The sequence below is a fragment of the Calonectris borealis genome, chromosome 2 (assembly GCF_964195595.1).
Source record: "Calonectris borealis chromosome 2, bCalBor7.hap1.2, whole genome shotgun sequence".
Lineage (NCBI taxonomy): Eukaryota > Metazoa > Chordata > Aves > Procellariiformes > Procellariidae > Calonectris > Calonectris borealis.
The window spans coordinates 81158896-81180573 of NC_134313.1; the positions used below are offsets into that span (position 1 = coordinate 81158896).

General features: G+C 41.7%; 1 protein-coding gene across 2 annotated transcripts in view; it reads right to left on the bottom strand.

The window, feature by feature from the left end:
• The window catches only part of DAP (death associated protein), a 305538-nt gene that overhangs the window by 233397 nt on the left and 50463 nt on the right, over positions 1-21678 (bottom strand). Inside the window, exons 3-4 of one of the 2 annotated variants that reach the window (XR_012672440.1) lie at positions 19564-19606; positions 14292-15812 (exon numbers count right to left, since the gene is read on the bottom strand). Coding sequence is in view for 1 of the 2 variants with exons in the window: in XM_075142458.1 (XP_074998559.1) it covers positions 15693-15812; positions 19564-19606 (163 nt within the window). In the remaining variant the exon portion in view is untranslated. Of the gene's footprint in view, positions 1-13004; positions 15813-19563; positions 19607-21678 lie in introns of those variants that run through there. The other variant, XM_075142458.1, reaches the window with a different exon arrangement.

The window sequence follows — 21678 nt, forward strand, 5'->3', positions numbered from 1 at the left end:
AAAGGTGATAAAATATTTACTTTCCAACCACATGTGGCAGCAGGAGCTAAGGTTTCCTCGTGCTTGCTGCCATTGTACTGAAGCCAGCTTCTTACAGAAGCCAGTAGTGTAGGGATGCTCTGCCTTATTGTGTGACAGTGTTAATGTGACATAAATCAATAAGCAATGCCGTTAAGTAATGGCCCCACCAAAAGTTCTGTTCCAAAACAAGCATTTCAAAAGAAAATACAAATGTAGTTGTATTGAAAGCAGGCATGCTGTATTATCAGCTTGGCTGCTTTCCCAGGGAAGTGCAGTGGAATAGTTGTCACTCAGGATTTACCCAGTTTCCATGCAAGGGATATGTGGTCTTTGACCACCTGGTATCCTTTTCCAAAAGCTGCAGTCGCAGCCTCCCAAAGTGTATCATTATCAGTGAAATAAAACAACATTTGTTTGGTGAGCAATAGAACTGAACAGATCAGTCATATTAAACTTATTTTGCTTTGATTTGCTCTCGAAAATTTGTTTAGCAAACTCAAATTCAACTAACATGCTTAGTTAAAAAAATACTTTGTGGATGTTTTACACAATCACTTTTTCGCTTGTGGTTTGTGAACACTGTGGTTTTTATTCTTCATATGATTGACTGTATTAGCCATTTTTTTAATGTTCATGTGCACAATGAGCAGTGTTTGCCTGTGGTTTCCCAGCCACTACGAGGCAGCCTTCTGCAAGAGCCTTTTTAGGCTTATGTAGCATTTTCTGCACTCCTGAGAGTCTGCAGCTGCTCTTTGCCAGAAGAAACTCTGACGGCTACCGAGCCACAAGAACCAGGCTTTGTTGTATGACAGAGGTCGTCTCAGTCACGGTGACTAATGGGCACTAGTTTTGGTTGTACGCTCAAACTGGGTTCTCCACGTTCTTGGGTAATCACTTGCCCAACAACTTGCCCATTTATGAACCTTAAATACTCTGAACTGTCTTAGGATTTCCATGACTGACTAAGCTATTGTGCTCAGAGAAAGCCAAGGATAAAGTGCTGGACTTAAACAGCATGTCAGCTGTCCAAAGAAGAAATAGCCAGGTATACATGGCCTGTACATGTACAGACAAGAACAGGTATCTTGTCTGTATTTAAAAACAAAACCAAAAATAAAAAAACAGTTGAACTGGTTTAACTGAAAAGTTAAGCTGAACAAATGTGCACAGACTCTCTTGGATTGGTTTTAATCAGGCTAATGTTCACTTGACTTCATCAATCAGAACGAGCTTGAGATTTAAGCGATATAAATCATTCATCCTGAAATCGGAGTTTCCACCCAGAGAGTTGTGGCAGCTTAACTAAATTGTTTTCCGTGGGGAGTGCTGCCCTGCCTCGGGGCAGAGGGCCGTGTCCTTGACCTGGGGGAAGGCTCTGCCCTGAGCTCTCTGCCAACCCAGTCTGGTTTCCTTGCAGCTTTCATTTTTCCAACAGGACAGTAAGGTACTTGTTCTCTTCTACAGTTCGTCGTTGATGAGCTCTCTCATACACAGCAGAGCCAGCGGCACCTCCTGGAGCAGTTCAGTGCCTCTTGCTCACCTTCGGCTAATTACCAGTCTCACTTTCATTAACGTGGCTTGCAACTGCCGGAGACCCTTCCCCTCGCACAGTCCCCGGCACCACGCTGCAGCTTTGCTCTGTCATTTGGATTTGGGAAACTTTAAACCCCTGCATGCAGCGCTGGGTAAGAACCGTCACCGTCCTCTGCAGAGAACTGCTCTCTTTTCATCAAGTAAAACACTGGCTTAATCTTTAATTCAAGGCTGTGTTTTGAGGATCACAGCCCCAGCTCAGGAACAAAGTGAGCCTGACAACACTCGGAGGCAGAAGATGAAATATTAATCCATGCTTTCATGACATCTAGGCTGGATTATAGTAATTCCCTGTCTGCAGGTCTTCCCAAGGCCACCTCCTACAAAACAGCTTGTACAGGAGCCAGCTGTGGGATTTAACCACGTACTGCAGACAAACAGCCCACCTCCCAGATACTAAGCTTGGCACTTGCTTGGAGACCTCTATTCCTCCTTTATCTCCAGATATGCTCTTCAATTGCCAGGTGTAGAGCACATCCATAACTGTAGCTATTTTTAGTCACTAAAAAAAGTGTCAGCTTCAGAATGTGTCTACCTATACAAGAAGGAAAAACCGCACAAAATCTATAAACATGGTAGGGAAAATCTACAAACATGGTAGACAAGCTCTGTCTCTTTCCCTCCTAAGCCCATCATCCCAGGACAAGGACATGTGCTATATTGGTCACCCGTCTTCTTTTAGGGGATTGAGTGGCATTTCCTCAGGGCAAGAATTAGTTAAATTGAAAAAGCAACAAAATGAGGCCGTTGTGAAGAGCTGAGCGTTGTACACCAGTCAGCGAGGATATGACCAAAGTAAAGAGAATGTGAGGTTGGATGAGAGAAAGGAAACCACCACCACAGGGGGATATGGCTGAAGAAAGCACCAAGGGAAGAAAACAGATTAAAGCCAACATCACCATCCGGGTATTTCCAGAAGCATTAAAGCTGCAGCTGTTCCTGTGTTGGCACATGCTGGATTGAGTGCAGGGCTTGTTCCAGCCAGACTTGCTTGTCTCCTCTGTGCCTCAGTTTCCCCATGAATTAACCAGAAATATTTTCCTAAATCCCAAGTTAACTCATAAGGGCAGCTCTTGGTTATCAGGTAATGAGAGAAAAGCACGGGTGGGAAAACCCATAGAAACAAACCACATAATGAAAACTACCTCAATCAAGCAAACAGAGCACATGTCATCTATTGGCTTTGCAAAACCGTGTAAAGTTCTTTACAGATGGTGGAGGCAGTTTGGATAGCAGGGGCCAGAGTGGAGCCTGGGGCGATCCTGGTGGTAGTCTGCAAGGGTCGAATGATGGTGAGCTCAGACACATCCAGAACGTAGATCATCTGCTGCTCACGGCTGGGAGGTGGCCGAACCTGTACAGCTTCTGAAGCCAAAGAAGTGCGAGAGTGCTCGTGCATTCCCCGCAGCATAGATACATACCATTAAAGGTATCATCCTTCAAAACCCACGGGAATAAAAAATAAAATAAAATTTAAAAAAGTACTTCCCTCAGAGTAACAGGAAGCTGATGTTGTCTTTGGCCTGTTTTTCCCACCAAGTGCTCTCCTCAAGTAAATGAGTATTTGCTGTATTGCAAAAAGTACACTGAAAGCTTCGCCTAGAAATGCAAAGCTAAAAAAGTTTTGCATCATGTACCACCATCACACCCTACTTTTCTGAAGAGCTCCAGCTTTTGGAGATTCCAGTGGGCTATTTAACGGATTTATGAAGTTATGAAAGTGAAAGCCAAGTCCATGCAGTCTAAATGCCATTAAATCCCTGTGTTGCCATTTCCCATTACCTAGGCTCTTCTGAAAGCCTTGTGCCAGCCAAGAAGACACATCAGGGAATGACAGAAGGAATTTAGATGAACCCAGGGCAGGAGAAGAGAGGAGGGAGAGGCGGCGGCAGCAACCCAGCCGCAGCAGCAGCAAGTCAAACAAAGCCAGGTTCTAATGTAACAGTGATAATCTCCCACCAGAGTTATTTAAAAATCCCATTGATGTATGGACACGATCTTCTACGCAATTGTGGGTTTGCACCCACCCAAAATAGCCTTCGGATTTCTAGGCCCAGGGAAGAGCAGAAGAAAGCAGCATTTCCTTCGCTCGTGGCCTGAAGGCCTCTCCCCCTGCCAGAGCAGGCATGCCAGTCGTGTCACAGTTATCCAACCCAACCCAATAAAAAAGACAATAAAGCTTATGAAACGGGTATGAGATGCTCTGAGCACGCATTGATAAATGCTTTAGGAGACAGGCAGATATCTCACTACTTCTAGTCTGGGCAAGATTGCTCTGTAAACAGGCTGTGCAGCATTCAAGCATCAGCTTGTCTCAGTTCCTTTGAACTTGTCCAGAAACGTAGCTGAGGCAGGTGATGTTTGGATGGGATTGTAAAAACTTCCTAGGCACTAAGAGAGAGTCAGAAGTGAGGATAAAGCAGAAGGTGGTAAACTAGGTCCTGGGGACGCCACAGCCAGCTGAGCCCAAACCCTGTCACAGGTTGGAGGAAACGCATTACTTTCTCATCTGATTTATACAGTTATTGAGCTAAATACAAAAATAAATACTACGGTCAGTACAGTAGCCAGACATCTTGTTTTGATATGAACTTACCCTGCCTTCAGTTTTAATGATGCTGCCAATTGACAGCTTTGGGTTTTGGAGCCAACAATCCCATTAAGACGCACGATGAGTACTTTGTTGTTAGAGAGAGCTTCAGGCAGCCTGCAAACTTGTGTATCGATGCACTGGTTACGCTGCTCACATTTTCAAGATAGCATCAAGAAAAAGTGTAGTGGTGGAAAGGAGGAGAAGCAGGAATTCTTGAGCACCACGCTGCACCCAGATCTCTGCAGCAAGGTCTGCACCTGTGAAATACTTTGGGAGCCGCTTATACCTTTCCTAGGATTCCTTGCAAAGTGTTTCTGCTAATTTCAATTGTATCTGTGTCTTTCCCTTGAGAAAATACCTACTGAGTTAGGCAGTGAATGCTGGATGCTTGCAGGGCATGTAGCCATTTAAAGGCTTTTTCACATCTGTTTTCACAGGCAAACCCTATTAAATTGTAATAATAACCGCATGCGTTTTACTGATAAGCAATCAATTTCCATGAAAGATAACAAAAGCTTCCACTGAAGTGGGCTAGAAATCCAGATCCCTTAAGATCTGAGTCCATAAACACCATGCTCTAGGCATTGCTGCAAACACTGCTTATTGAGGGACTCAATGTGTGCTTTTACTAGGTTACTTGTAAGCATCACTGGCAGACGCAGTCACATGTGGTGTGTAACCCCACACATTTCATCTCTGGCACAAACTCAAAACATATCCTGTGGTACAGAACAAAACACACTTGTTCTTCCCTCTCCCGTCAGCTGCTCACCAGCAACAAGCCTTCACAGACTTGCCTAAAGAATCGCGCCTGATGGCCGGATGCCACTGGTCACCAGAAACACCCCATGTGCTGGGGCTCTCTGAGCTGCCTGCGCCCCGAAGACCATGCAAGGCAGTGTTCTGAGAAGTGTCCCTGGCAGCGGCCCTCCAAACTCCTACATCGGTAACATTTGGGTGTAAACCTCAGAGACCATCTCCAAGGAAGGGTACAGAGATCATATTCTGGTCTTCCGTGCTGGTCTCTGGCTAGGACCAAAGGCTGTCCAAAGCATCATGCATATAACTGACTGGGACAGAACAACACAGGGAGACTCACCTCTAATACGAAACGCTGCTGAGAACACTCAAAACCACTTTCTGATACTTCATAACCTCTTTTAGGCTTTGTTGGTGCTCAAAGGCAGCCTTGAAAAGCCTTTTCTTTGAGTAACTATTTGTTTTTCTCCCCGATGCACAAATCTCTGTCATGCCCAGACTCTCCCAACTGAGCTGATTCCAGGGGAAATTCTGAGCAAGCCAAAGGCACCTTTTCGGCATTCCTGTTTCTCCCCTTGCTGAGAGGCTCTCATCTGGGATGTCGGCAGCGACGATGCATAGCCAGAGCGAGCCTAGCTCCCTGCAGGAATGCAGCTCCAGTGGTGATAAGTTTCAGGGAAATAGGAGAGTTTGAGACAGGGCTCACCAGAAGACCATGCAAGACAGTGTGGCTACCTCTGCCGCAAGAGCTGAAGGGAAGGGCGAAGAAGATGGGATCTGTGCTTACAGAAATGATGGAGCCAGGCAAGGGAAGCTGCAGGGAACACGTGCATGTATTTCCCCCGTCACAGTTTTTGCATCCACAGAACATGTGCTCATGATTTGCTTATTCCAAGTGCGTAGACAAAGTAGTCCTGCATAATTATGTGAGCTGCATTCACTTCTTTTCTGAATTGCACCTTCCTTAAGAGGTCTCATTTCTGCTCCTTCCAGCCCCAACTTCAACATTTCCAGGGTGCATTTCCAAGAAGGCTGTAGTATTTCCCTCTCAAAATACCAAGGCTAGATCAGCCCAGCTGCTACCATGATCTTTCATTAATATCTTCACCAAATTCTGTTTGTGTGCCAAACCATCCCTCAGCGAATCTACAGAAAATGCCTACCTGACACTCAGCATTCAGTGGCAGTTTTAGGGAGTGAAAAGGTGCATGTTCAGCTTGAGGTCTCTCCCCAGGGTGCTCTCCCAGCCACTGCTTTTACACACCTCCCCACACCTGGACAAGCTCTCACCTCTGAAAAGCCTAGCCCACCATGAAACAATACCAGCCGCTATACCAAATTTAATCTGGGAGGTTGCAAGGCACATGCAGGAGCCAGGCCGCGGCATGGCATGACAGCCTGTCCTCAAGAGTGGCAGCACCGGGAAGTGGGATGCCAGCAGACAGGACAGCCCTGCATGTTACACACTGCTGCCTCTGAGCGACTCCAGGTCCAACAGGTTTTGCTTACAAGTCCCTCCTCCTTTGCAGAGTTTTTCTCTCTCTGTCTCTCTTTCTTTCCTCCCTTATTGTTGCTGATGGGAAAGGCTGTGAAGCCAGAAAAAGTCTCAGCCAAATCCGCACTGTTCACACTGAAGTGATGCCCCAGGCAACTCCAGCAGATGCTGTCAGCAAGTGGCATGGGGATCGAAGATTTGTTCTTAAGAAGCATTTCTGTTAAGTTTGCAGAGTAAAAAGAAGTTCACCTCTCCTTTTATACTTGAAGAGCTTTTGCTGCACAGCTGATGGAAAGCAAAAAGTCTTCAGCCGTGTTGTTATTAACGCCAGCAAATATGGCTGAAAATACACAGGGCTCATATTCATTGCTTGTAGCTTATATTACCCATTAGAACTATAATGCTATCAAAGTAATATTCTCCATTTACATCAGCTCTAGCATTTTACCTTGAGTACATATTATAAGCTATCAAAATGCAGTGGCCCAAAATGAGCACAAAGGTGCCATCTTTATTTAGACACTTTTCAGAGCAGTAGTCCTAGGTCACTAATGCTATTTAGAATTGCTTCTCAGGGTAATTGGTACATCTTTTCTTCCTAAGTGCTGTGCTTTAATCTTTTCACTCTATAATCTCAGCTCCTTACAAACAGCCACAGAAATATTTGTATTTTCAGAACGTAAAGGACAATAAATCAAGAGGGAAGTTCCTGCTTGATTCTGACTTTTAAAAGCATTTCAATAGTATCTCCAGGCTGAGCAGGTATCTTGCCAATTGCTTTGCAGTCTTGTTTGATTATAGGCAAAGCAACACATAAGTAAAGGAGAAACTGCAGACCAGTGACCCTGGGACTGCTTTTGTAAATGAACATGGAGTTTCCATGTTCATAGAATAGCTCAAAGAATAGCTGTGGTAGGGCTTATGTTTGTTTCTGCTGAAACATACTGTATACTCGCTTATTAGGAATTGCAAAATTAGGACATTTTCCCCTAGTTATTAAAATCAGGTAATACTGAATTATACAACATGTATATGTAAAGATGTACATGTACACCTGGTGTTATAATAGTGATTTTTTCCCCCTTCCTATCTAGAAAGCTAATTTACTCTGAAGTTCAATTGTTCAATTTTTTTCAAAATAACTCAGGTTTTCACTCCTACCATCTTTTCTTCTAAACTTGCTATTCCAGCAAGGAGCACTGCATAGACAGGTGCTTCCTCTTCCGAGGAGCTCTGTTGAATTCCAGTCCCCTATTTTTAAAATCATGGGACCTACACGACGACAGGCTGGGGTCATATTTTGCATGACAAATTTCATTTCACTCCCTGAAGCCAGGGCTTTACAACACATTTAGGAGTCAGCAAAAAGCCCAGAAACCAACGTTAACAAAATGGCTTAGTAGCCAGCAAGCCACAGAACTGAAGGTGGGACATAAAGTCATCTACCATTGACATTCCTCTGCATAGCTCCACAAACACAACTCACATAAAGCGAAGGATCTGCCTGCAAATCTTCTCCTCCACCATTTTTCAGGTCGATATGCCTTACAGTGTTTGAGAAGAGAGACATTTGGAGGTTCCTACCTCATGTAAAATATCTAGTTTGACACTCCAGTCCTGCAAAATAAATCTGAAGTTACCTTCATTCTTTGGAGAGTATCACTAAAGTTAACAGGACTCCATAAATACAAAGTAGAAATCCTCTCTGAAAAATTGGTGGCCTGCATGGGATGGGAATATAACCTGCCTTATGGGAACCTACATCTGTAGGAATCTTAAATCTCCCAGGAGAGATCTGCTTAGATGCCGTTGGTAACATTTTCTATACCTTTTAAGGTATAGATTCTGCCTTTTAAGATTCTGCCTTTTAACCTGCTCCCACTGAACAAAGTCATACCTGTTGCAAAGGACCGACCATCAGAGTGTGACACACGCTGCGCACAATGACGGCCAGGAAAAAAACTGTCCCCGTAAACAAACTAAACATACAAACCTAGGAGAGAGGAATATTATGAGTCATGATAAACAGGCAGATCATGCTCTATACTTCCCATAAATATTTATCTTAGCAACAATTGGCTAATGGTGAGCCAGCTATTAGCATGCAAAGTAGAGGTCTCGTACTAAGAAGTATAGGTTTCCAGTGTGTATGTTGTAGGAGCTATTTGGTGCAGTGAAAAGCGAGGCTGGCTGTTTAACGAACATCCTCATAATAAGCTCAATTGAAAGGCTTATTTAAGGCTTTGGCCTTTCATTCCAGACCCCTCCAGCTGTCACAATTGTCACTTCTGCAGTGGGGTAATGTTTATTCTGTTCTGGGTGATAAATCAGGCCTTAAAAGAGAATTCTTGCATTTACTATTCATTATCTTTTATCTAGAGAGTAGGAATTAGATAAGGAATCAGCTTCTAATGTAGTTTTTTTTATTAGCAACTCAGATTTAACATAGTGAAAAAAGGATGCAAAAAGATGTGAAAGGTGTTCACCCAAACTGTGTGTTCCAAGGAATCTGATCTCACATTGCTTAATGCCTCTGAGATGAATAACATATTAGATTTTAGATTCTAAAATTGACTGTTCTCTCTCTTTGTAGGTACACACACACTAGAATATTAATTAGGTCTCAGTTCAACTAGAATATGTCTCAATCCCACATCCTACGTGCATATACACCCAGTGCTGGCTTTTGCAGCAGAGAGAGATAATATATATTTATTTATACTAAATCTTGTAAGTTAAAAGAACCAGAAGTTTGTTAAAATATGTTTGCATGTGCAGATTTTCCGCATCCAAAGGTCTCTCCCATGCAAAAACATTCAAGGACATGTAGATTTACAAATCAATGAATTGTACTTTCAGTATATAATTAGTGGAAATTGAGGTCACTGAGCAACATAAGAAACAGTCAGTATCCAGTTCTGAAACGAGATGATAGCTCAGTTTCTTTTCTCTCATCATCTTCTAACAACAGTTTTACAGAGCACAACTGCATCCACTTCTGTGCTGACCCACTCACTATTCTAGTTTTAATACCTGAGGGTTTACTGCTTTAGCACAGCTCCTGTTCACTGCAGATTTAAATACAGCAAAAAATAAAATGAAGGGTGCAACATTCCACCAGCATGTGCCCCAGTCTGCTGGTCTTCAAGAGAGAAAGCTACAAGACCTTTAGCTTCCTCAAAGTTCCCCACTACCGTGTTATAAACCCAGCTGAGACACTCTGCCGCTGGGGACAGACCTCCTTGGAGCTGAGAGCCAGAGATCCACTCAGCCCACGCTTCTACGATACTCCGATATCAGATGCCAGGGACAACAGAGGGAAGTGAAAAAGACCAGGCCCATATGTCTGCTCTGTCCTGCTGGCTCAAGACTACCATCCCTACCACTGTCCCCTACCTCCTGGGCCTTCCCTGGCAGCTGAAGGCTGCCCGCTGTTTTGTATCACCCACAGCCCTTGTGAACCCATTTCTGTGGGCTCTCCCTTTGCTCCTTGACCTCCATCAGCATTAGGAGTCTCTTAGCAGGAGACTCTGTCCATGGCTCCTGTTTGTGAAAATCTGCTCTGAATTCACAGAAACAATCACAGATTAGAACAGCTTTTTAAATGGGTGAATCATGAGGTCAGCAGAACTCAAACAAGTGGAAGGTTAATCCTCACTGCAGGGTGATACATCACTTGAAAAATGAAATGAAGCCTAAGATTAGGTGTACATGCCTTTAGAAATAAGGCTTTTTTTTAAATACTAAGCAAAATTTTCAGATAAGTACAGTAGATTCACAAGTAAGTGTAAAACAAGGAGAAAACTGATGCCTCTCTTCCTTCAGACCCAAACACGGCATGCTGGTGCAATTTTACTCAAAAAGGCATCGAACATATCTGTGGTTTCAGTCACGTCTGAAACACGATGACATACTAGTTATTTCAGCCGCTGGCAGCATGCAGAGATTAGTAGCTAACTTTTGCTTTTCATTTTAACCAAATCCACTGTTCTGTATTTCAAGAGACACTTCTGGTCTACGAGGGAAGCCAGGTTAGTTGCTGCACTCTCCAGCGCACTTGCTCCTCCGTATGTAAGAAAGTGATGTCATTCTTCTTCTCAACATGGTATCAGACATTCATTGGCACCTGAGACAGCCCACCAAAAACGGCTTGTAAGAAGTCACTTTACATACCTTCATAACCTGCCACTTGTTTGTCAGCCAGAAAGACACATAAAAAACATTTTGCTGAACCAGCTTTAGTCACAACATCGTGAGAATACACCAAAGGTAATACGTGCGTCCTTACTGCTGGCTATAGAGAGCTCACAGCTCGTTAACAGCTAAACAATTTTTATAATCCTTAAAATCACTGTGGATTACAAATGCTTTTCTTTTTCTAAAGCCGCGAGTGACCTACAGAACGCCAGCCACTCGAGTTTTCTAAGAATATCTCCAACGCAAGCTGGGCAGCAGAGATTATATTACAGGGCTTCTTTCAAGGTCACTTGCAAGATCTATGCTTGCAATGGCTTTAGTACCTGTGTTTCAGTTTTGTCCCCGGCAGTGTTGGGAGTGTGTCTTGCAAAAAATCATCAGCATCCATGCATGCCCATCAGCTCCAAGCAGTAATAAATTACGTTCTCAGAAAATGGTTTTGTATTCTTGTTCTCGCCTCTGATCAGCATCCTGAAGGGAAGGGAAACAGTCTTTGCAACAGAACTGACTTCTTCGTTCATGGAGTGCTTTGTCAAACACAACCCATTCCATCTCTCCTCTCAGGCTTCCTTTCTAAATACTAGTGCTACCATTTTATGAAAAGACTCAAAAAATAGTATACACTAGATGCAGTTTCTTCTCTGATGGGGGATGAGGAAAACTAATAAATATATGTTCTTGAGGGAGACCCATGAACACAGAAACAAGCAAAATACAAAGCTCCACCTTCCTAAGAAAAACGTGTGCATGCCAGAGGTGTGACAGAGAAATTTTGAGGAAAAAAAGAATTCTTTAGGAAAGCAAATCAGGTACTTAGTAATTACCTGTACTAATTATACATAATACAATCATGCACAGCACTTACAAAGGCTACACCTACAATGCAGATGTATTTCACCCACCTGTTGAAGAAGTCTGATGAAGATTTACCGCTGTAGACTTAACTCAGTTTCTTCTCATCGAGGCTCCTCCAATCACTATGATCTGGATTCCTCTTTTACTGACAGAGCAGATAATGTTAGCTGTAACCAGTTATATTTAAGTGTCTTGATCTTGTGAGGGAGGAGGTTTGTGTGCAAAAAAATTCAACTAAAACAGGTTTATCTTCTTAATTCTTTACATCATTGCAGCATCTGACCAGCAACATCTCTTCCTGCTGTAAAAGTAGCTGTTCACTTACTGACATCCCCACGTTTTCTAAAATGCAATTAACATAACTTAATCCTATAGCTAAAGGCATTGGCCTAGACTTAAATCTCATTTTAAACTTCATATATCTAAATCTGAAGGGGGCATGAGGAGTGGTTTATAAAACCTACACCTCCCTCCTCCATGAAGATGGTGAGCATTCAGAATAAAGTTGTTCCAAAGGGACAAAAACGTATGTCCAATCCATCCCCTTCACCGCTGTATGGAACAGATTGCTGTGAATATTTTCATTAAACAGCCAGGAGCATGTGATGATCGTACTACCATGGATAAAAGTACAAGGCTTATGTTTCAAGACATCTGATGACAAAAGGGTAAATCATACTGTTGAAACTAGAAACAAATAATTTCTAATGACTAAAACCATTTGCAATACTGCAGATAGCAGAGCCATGGAACTTGGAATAATTATGGACAACTCAACCAGCAGCATGCCAGATGTCATGCACATGTATTTTCCTCAAATTTCATGAAAGAAGACATTTTTTGAATAATGTAGCACATCATTATGTGAGTGCAGAGTTTAAGGATGTAACATTGTAATAGTCCCAGGGCAGTAAAGCTATCATATCTGCACTGTATCACATATATTTGTTGTATTATATACACACTACACATATACACATATAGGATGCCCAAAGTACCAGAAAGCTTCCAGAAACACTATGGTCATTTCTCCAAACTCTTTTGTGAATCACTTGTGTTGTGGCATGCACTATGTAATGTTAACTGTAGTTTTATGAGAAGCTTGCCACTTCTTCTGGTTACAATACTTTCTTTTTCTGAAAGAAGATTAGAACTTGAAAAGCAATGGAAAATGTTAAATTTCATTTCCTTTACCATACTGATTTATTACCAGGCTTAGATTCAACAGCTTTGCAAAGATCGAGTGAGGATCTCCAATTTCATAGTGGAAAACAGCAACTCCCATTCTAGCTGGTAGCATCTAGTTTTTATTTTAAATGAGACTGGACTATCCAAAACAGCTCATCCACTGTGTCATAAAACTTCCTAATAAATTTCACTATTTATAAAATGTTGATTAGTTGTGCAGCATTCTGTAATAAAATCCCATAAACCCCACAAAACCGCACCCTGCTGATTTACATTGTACTTACAGAAAAAAAGAGCCCAATATACAACTTCATGCTTTATTGTTGCATTATTGCCACATTGACAATTACAGAAAATTTCTTTTGCAATCCTTTCAAGGTAACATCTGCACATCTCCTGTGCTTGTATGTTATTGTAACATATTTTAAAAGTATCAGTAACCATCAGTAGGCAATCCAGATCACCAGTTATGATTCTTTATTTTGGCAAGGTAATGCTTTGGTAAGGACACCTATGTATAAACATGGATACCTCCCAACAATATATAATATGCTTTCATACAGAGACATTTTCTAACCATATAGGAATTCCTGCACTCTAAAAGCCACTAAAGCTATCTTGAGAGTCATACTCCATTGTACAAACTCACATATCCATCTAAGTAATCAAAGACAAAATTCAGGTATTGTCTATATATGCTGTATATATTGCATTAACAACCAGGAGCAGTAGTTCGTAATTCAAAGGCATCCATGTTCCTAACTTTTAGTATTAGAATGAAAATGTGGTCTTGCTTTCAGAAGATAGAAATACACATTTCTACCAGCTATTACTAGACACAGAGCAGAGGTACCCAGCCCCACCTAATCATGTGCTTCTACACTGAGGTACGTTTAGTTTTCCACTGCAGTCAATGGAGTCAAAAGTGATCCAGCTCATCTTGAAAGACTTTTCATTTGGCCACACCTAAACTCTACCAACTGTCTTGACTGCATCACCATTGACTACAGCTGGAGTCTAGACACTACTTCAGCTGTAGGCACAAGACTGTCCAGCTCACTGTCAAGCCAGCTGCTACCAGTAGTACCGCTTCATCGCTGACGCAGCACACTGACAGCTACTGGCTGCACCATCAACGAGATGCCACCACTTTCTGTCCTGAATTTGCAAATGTTCCTGCCAGCAAATTGCCTCGTGCAGATATTCCACAAGGCTCAACAATACTACCCTTATGAATGAGTTACTCATATGTGAATCACTTGTGCACTCATGAGTGGCTACGAACAAGGCCTCAGACGTACCGACACCAGAAACAGAAAGCGTATTTTTAAAATTATGCATATTCCAATACAGAATAATTCTCATAAACAACACTCATTCCTTAAGGCAAGTACAGTTATCTAATTAAATTGAAAATAAGGACTGCATATACAGATTGTACATCCTTCCTTGGGTGTCAAATAAATATATCCATGCATATCCTTTGCAAACCATCATTTCCATTTCAAGACTATGAAGAGATGGAAACGCCAGGTCCCTCTCACCCACATGAAGTGAGTTATTCCACTTGTGAAATGGGCCATATTTCACATGTTTTGTTGTTGTTGTTGTTTTAAATCAGCTACTCAGGGAATAATTAATCTGCAGAAATTTTAAAAAATAGTATTTTTAAAACTCTCCTCACTGGTTTTCTATACTATTTGATTTTAAACATAAATGAACTAGTAAAGCCCCAAGTGGCCCCAAACTTTCACTGATTTGCCAGGTGAATGTTTGCAGCACTAGCTCCGGTACCCACTTTTTTGATGTTATTAGAAGTTTTATAAACCTAGAGGGTACTAAAGGCTGTACTGTATTTATAGTCAGTTAAAACCAGAAGTACACTTTAAAAATGTAGGTGGAATGTTTAAAAAATTATTTTCCTGGGTTTTACAGAGATGAGTTGCAGAAAGAAAATGATAGAGCTAAGTGATTTTGAACGGTGCAATCAAAAGATTTAATTATGTGGCCAGAACTAATCCAATTGCTCTATTTGAAAAGTAACTTTTTTATTCCCTCATATCACTACTGTCCTTATTCACAATAAGAAGACTAGGAAAAATATGATGCACAACAGAAGTTGGGTCGTAAACTTAAACACATTTACTAATGGTATCTGTTAATTTCAGACAGTGATCTCAAACTGTAAGTTATAAAAAGAAAACAGATTTTTCACCAGTTTATTTTAAGTTCAGTTCTGGAGGGTCCTGAGCTCCTTCAGCTTGCTATTGGAATTGAGAAATCATCACCTCATAAAAATACGGCCCCCAGTGAGACCCACGAGATCACAAATCAGTTGCCTACAGCAGCAGCGTTCTTATAACTCTGATTTCTCTCCCCCTCCCATACCCACAGACCTCCAAGTGCAAAGGGTTGTAAAGAAGATTCAGCTGGATTTCTGCCCACGTGAGAATGTTTTTGAGCCCTTTTATCTCACTAGTTGAAATCAGAGGGCACAGCTACTGGGGTGTAACACCGTAGGATACTGAAGACTGCAAGGGTTCTACGTAATCAAGACAACCACCGATTTCTGTCTCAACACACATGACAAACTCCCTCCAGATAGTAAAGGTACCAGTACAAAAGGGCTATTCTTCCTTACCGGTTTAGCATAAAAACTACATTAACTATCTGCTATTGCGATGCCACAACTAAAAGTACAAGTTTTAAGCTCATTAATCATATTATTCATACTGAAGTTTTATCTTGGCAATAAGAAGATCTTATAAAAAACCACCCTTGATCAGCAAATACTTAATAGAGAATTTTCCATCTGGGATAACAACTGAATGATGTCTTCATTCTTATTAACCCTTGAGAATTAAAGTAAAAGAAACAGCATATTATTTTAGAGGTCAATTTTACTGATTTGACAGTGTGAAAACAGGGTTTTCACCTTCTCTCGAAAACTTATTCACTGACGGCAGTTTGGCTGAGATTTTGATGGAGAGCTCACTTGCGAGGCTGGTGGATGTGCTGTTTGACATGTTGCGGGTGAGGAAGCTTTTCCACAGAAGGATGTGGTTTCTGATGAGCCACCTGAGCCGCAGCTGGAGGGAAGTCCTTATCGCCCTGTTCAAAGAACACACCAGGAAAAATTTAAGAAATCTTAAAAGTGTACTTTCCAGTTCAAGTGGATGTAAGTTTTTAAGAATGTGAAGAGCAGATGGAACACAGTGTTGCATGTTACTCTGAAGCCCCCCCTTACACATCCCATCTTGCCATTCTTCAGCCAACTTCAAAATTTCACTTATACAAGTTTCACTTCTTCCAATTAGACATACCATCCAAGAATGCAGTATCTTAATGTGACCCAAGGGAAAAAAACCCTTTCCTATCTTCGGTGCTTAATGGCTCCTCATACTACAACACTTTCACTGGCTCTGTATGGTCAGATCTCCTTGACCTATTTAGTTTTCACAGAGCAACCAGAAAGAGGAGACTATTTGTGCTGGTTTTGGCTGGGATGGAGTTAATTTTCTTCACAGTAGCTAGGATGGGGCTATGTTTTGGATTTGTGCTGGAAACAGTGTTGGTAATGTTTTAGTCACTGCTGAGCAGTGCTTACACAGAGCCAAGGCCTTTTCTGCTTCTCACCCCACCCCACCAGCGAGGAGGCTGGGGGGGCACAAGGAGTTGGGAGAGGACACAGCCGGGACAGCTGACCCCAACTGACCAAAGGGATATTCCATACCATATGACGCCATGCTCAGCATATAAAGCTGGGGGAGGAAGAAGGAAGGAGAGACGTTCCGAGTGATGGTGTTTGTCTTCCCAAGTAACCGTTACGCGTGATGGAGCCCTGCTTTCCTGGAGATGGCTGAACACCTGCCTGCCCATGGGAAGTAGTGAATGAATGCCTTGGTTTGCTTTGCTTGTGTGCGCAGCTTTTGCTTTCTCTATTAAACTGTCTTAACCCACGAGTTTTCTCACTTTTCCTCTTCGATTATTTCCCTCATCCCACCGGGGGGGGAGTGAGCGAGCGGCTGTGTGGGGCTTAGTGGTCAGCCGAGGTTAAACCACGACACCATTTCACAAACAAGGTAAGGCAGCGTGAAAAACTACCTGCACAAGGAAACCTACTGCAGGAATGCCAGTTCTGTGGGAGGAGGGCAGGATCTAAAACTACTTTTGACTCAAATCTTAGGGGTGGCTGGCTTTTAAGTTTAACATGCTCTTTTAGCCAGGTCTGCTAGTGTTTGTTCTCACGTGCTGCTGTTGGGCAGGCTCAGTTCAGGAGTGACCCTGACGCCACCTATATACAACTGTCATTTCTAGGGTCAGTCCCATGAGGTTTTTCAAAAAACAACGAGAAACAACTACTACCAATGCTCAGTGACAGGGGGAGGAGAATAGCACCAGAACTTCCCTCTTCAGAAACTGGGACAAACATATCATAAGCCAGAAACTCCCCGTATTCCATCGGCTCACAGGGTGACAACATTACACAGAGGTATTTTGTACAAAGCTGACATCTCAGATGACCTGTTTCACACCTGACCCCATTTTGATCTACTCCAAATTCTTCCTTTCTGTTCTGACATAGTTTTCTTTTTATCTCGATCACTAGGTTTTTACATTTTTTCACTTTTTTCTCTACTCCAAGTTGCTTCCAGTTTTCAAAGATCTCCTCAGACTTGACATTTTCTACCTTCTTTCCTGCTTATGCTGCTGTTTGCCTTTTCCATACCTCTCTGACCCCTCACACCTTGTTGTCTCAAACAGGTGATGTGAATGCAGCTCTTCTTGTGGGTACTGTAACAGTTGAGCAGATGACAGAGTCACTCTGTAAGTGTTAGCAGAAAATGCCTATCTTCAAATCAAAGTATCGTAGAATAATTCAGGTTGGAAGGGACCTCAAGCTGTCTCTAGCCCAACCTCCTGCTCAAAGCAGAGCTAGCGATGAGATCAGACCAACTTACTCAAGGGTTTTATCCAGTCTGGTCTTGAAAAACTCTAAGGACAGAAACTGAATAGCCCCTCTAGGCAACCTGCTCCACTGCCTGAATGTCCTCACAGTGAAAAACTTTATTTTTTTATGTCTAGTCAGGCCCTCCCATTTCAATTTGTATCTGTTGTCTCGTCTGCCTGACACACACCACTCCGAACAGCATGGCTCCATCTTCTTGATAACTTCCTTGTAGATGTGGGAAGGCTGCTGTTAAGTCCTCCCGAAACCATCTCTTCTCCATGCTAAACGAGGCCTGTTCCCTCAGCCTCTCCTCCCAGGGCATGTGCTCCAGCCCCTGACCACCTTGGTGGCCCTCCAGTGAACTCACTCTGGTTCATCAACACCTTTGGGGTGTCCAAAACTGGATGAACTATTCCATATGTGGTCTAAAGCGTGCTGAGCGGAGGGGGATAATCCCTTCCTTCGATCTACCAGCTACTTTCCTGTTAACACAGCCCAGGATGCTGTTGGCCTTCGTGCTGTCCTGCATGTGGTTGGCTTGTGTCCAGCTGCTGCCTGCCATTCTTCCAGCCTGTCCAGGTCCCTCCGAGTAGCAGCCCTGCCCTCAAACTTATTAACTGTTCCTCTCAGTTTGGTGCCATCCACAAACCTGGTGAGGAGCCTTCTGTCTGATAAAGACATCAAACAGGACAGGTCACAGTATATAAATCTCCACTTGACACTGGAACTATCAGGAAACTTGAAAATATAATTGAAAAATTACTCTGGGTTCAAAAAAGCATTGCTAGGTTTTGTTTATTATATAGAGAAGAAACGCTGATACATGTCTGGGAGCTATAAAGTCTCAGAAAATGATAGAATAATTTTGCTCTTCGCAGGTTAATAAATAAACCTGTAGCTGACAGCTTTTTGAAGATAATAAGTAATTAATTAGGTAAAGAAGAGCTGAGTTACAAAATCAAGAAAATAGTTTCTCTCAATTTTGAATCTTTTGCATGCCTACTAAACTGGGGACCTGTGTTTTTTATGTCTGAAATTTCCTACGTCGCTCATAAAAAAACCCCCACTACTCTACAATTGTTAAAGTGCTATCAAAATTACTCAACATTAATGCAATAATTAGTTAGAAGTAATTAGGCATCTAAATGTCTAAATAGGTATCCACCTTGGTGCAGATGGAGGTCCGGGAAATACAGCAGTGCCTGTCTACTACCTCCATGGGCTGGGGAAAATTGCATCAGCTTGCTCTTTCCACCTACGTGATCTGACACAACCACAGCATCTTACAGGTAAAAGACCCCATTACACACCCCAGTGATGTAAGGCCATCATGATAAAGGTACCCATCGTGTAAAGCCACGATAAAAACCCTATCACAACACACAAGGCATGAATTACTGATCATACAATTAATGGCTAGTCAATACTAATGATTTGGCTTATGGATTTCCAGGTCCTGCCTGCTGTTAAAATCCAGGGAATAATGCCTTGAATCCCAAGTACCTCAAGGCATATATGGCAGCTGAAACAGTATCTTCGAACACGCATCCTTACAGGCAGGAGTGTCGCTTCTCATCACAGATCAAGCTATAGCAGCAGACTTACATGCAACCGCTTGCAAAGAAAATGAATGCAGTAATATCTAGCTTAGGTATGAAAAGAAGATCCAATAAACTTAAAGTGCTAAAATTGAAAGTAAAATGATGGAAGTAATTTCAATAAATAATTTCAATTTCACACAAAACCAAAAAGAATGCTCAAAGGGACTTGCACAAATATAAAAACCATAAAGCCTCTTCTCATAAAAAGGGAAAGGGAATGAAAAAGATTAATTTTGCTCTGATCAGAGATAATTCTGAAAAGCCTACAATAATTTTTCTGCGATTGAAAGAAATTTAATGGTAATCTTACCCTAGCAATGACACCAGAGATGAACACCGTTGGTTTAGGTGGGCTGAAAAAAAAAAGAGGGATTATTTGTACAAATTATTTAGAAGGTAAAAATGAAAAGTACATCACATATGCAATGCAAAAAAGAGTGACATTTTTGGCAATTAATGAACGTTTCAAATAGACCAGACAAACTTCCTCTTCAAATGACTATTGCCTTATTAGCACTTACTGCAGCCAAGAACCAAGAACAGACCTGTAGGTTTTGGCTGCTATTACTTCTCATTAATTGTGACAGCAGTAAAAGACTAGTCCAACAACACTCTGTTTCTCACTTAAAGCTGAGAGTCTTTGTTTGTTTGCATTAGTTTCTTAATCCTCAAATTTTATATATAAGCTGCCAGCAGTACTTTAGGCTTAGTATATTTGTATTGCAACAATGAAAACTGTAGATGGACTAAACTTATTGCTGTGATGGAGAATAAAATAGAATTCAAATTTACATCTGTGAATCAAATGGATTAAGATTCTGAGTCTCAGAAAAAACAACACCCAGTATACTTTAAATCATAGATTTTCAAGCAGATATTTATCTACTCTGTTACATAGAAGAAGAATTATGTCTGCAATAAAACAAATGTTAAAAAACATAAAGCAAAGTCTGCCCTGCTTTTTCATTTGCAGTCCTCCATCCATGACAATAGCAACAGACTCTCCACAGGTAGAATTTGACTCTGAAGCTTGGTCAGCATGAGGGATCAGGTTCCCTGGGCCACCGATCTATTGAACTGACCACCTCTACACGGAGGCCAAAGTGCAGCCACGTCTAACAGTTCACCCGTGGTGGTGGGCATTGCCACAGTGTTGTCTAAATTATAAATACTCAGCAACTTCAGCAGTCTCCTGGGCAAGTAAAACCATACATCTGCATGGAGTCTGCAGAAGGATCGAGATCAGGAGCTCCAGAAAATCTCCACAATAGAGGTAATATTTCTGTAAGAAAACCATGTGACCTGAGGCATTGCAAAGGGAAGGAGGGTGTGGAGGTAAAGTTGGGCCTCCCTCTGAGCATGTCCATAACCGAGGACTCAGAGTAGGTGGTTCATTAATTGGACCATGAGAAGGGTCCCTATCTGTGATGTTATGGCTGACGAGGTTGGAACAACACAAAGCAAACACAAATCAAATGATTTATTAGAGGAATGATACTGATTATTATGATGCACTTTACAACTACACAGCTTGTAAAGATTTATTAATATGATGTTATGTGAAGTTAAGGTAACAAGCAGCACAATGTTAGACCTTGATATAATGGTCTAATAAAATATTGCCTGAGCCCTGTTTAAGTCACTCTATTGCTACACAGTTTCCGAACACCCCAGTTAAATAACAAGACTCATCATCCCTTCGAGAAATTTTTTAAGTCAGAAAGACAGGGTTAGAAAAAAGGAGAAAGGAAGGAAGTTTGCTCTAAAATACCTCAATTTAAGAGTGTCAGTGATATTTCCTGCAACGAGAAAGAATATTTTGATACTGTATTAGACTTCTTCAATCTAATCTTCTGTTGGTATAAACTAATAACAAGCAGAGATCAACAGCAAAACACTTTCATTTTATCCTAATTGTACTGAGCCAATTATTATGTTACAGTCTGCATGAGATTTCCTGGATGCTGAGTAACAAACTCAAAGAAATAACTCTGACTGAGAAAACACAGAGGTACTGCAGTGGCTCAAGGTACCATTCATAAACTAACACCATGACATTATAAAGGAAATGGACAGTAAATGGAAAAAAAATGTGTGGCAAGTTATTCTTCAACGGTACATGGAATCTGGCTTTAGTCACGCTCAGAGAAACAGTTATGTGTGACATTGTATTATTAACAATATTGGATAGTGAGAAATTCAAATCAGATGGATTTTTTCCTTATATTCTTACTATGACCTTTCAGTGTTCACTGTGCTTGGATGATGCATGACATTCAAATCAATATTTCTCAAAAAGAGCCTGTATTTGCTGAATGTGGTATGGCTTGTCTGCCTACCACCAGAATGTATTACCTGCTGTCTGTTCCATATTTCTTGCTTTAAAAACAAGTTAAATGCTCCATGGTTTTGGCCAAAAATTACA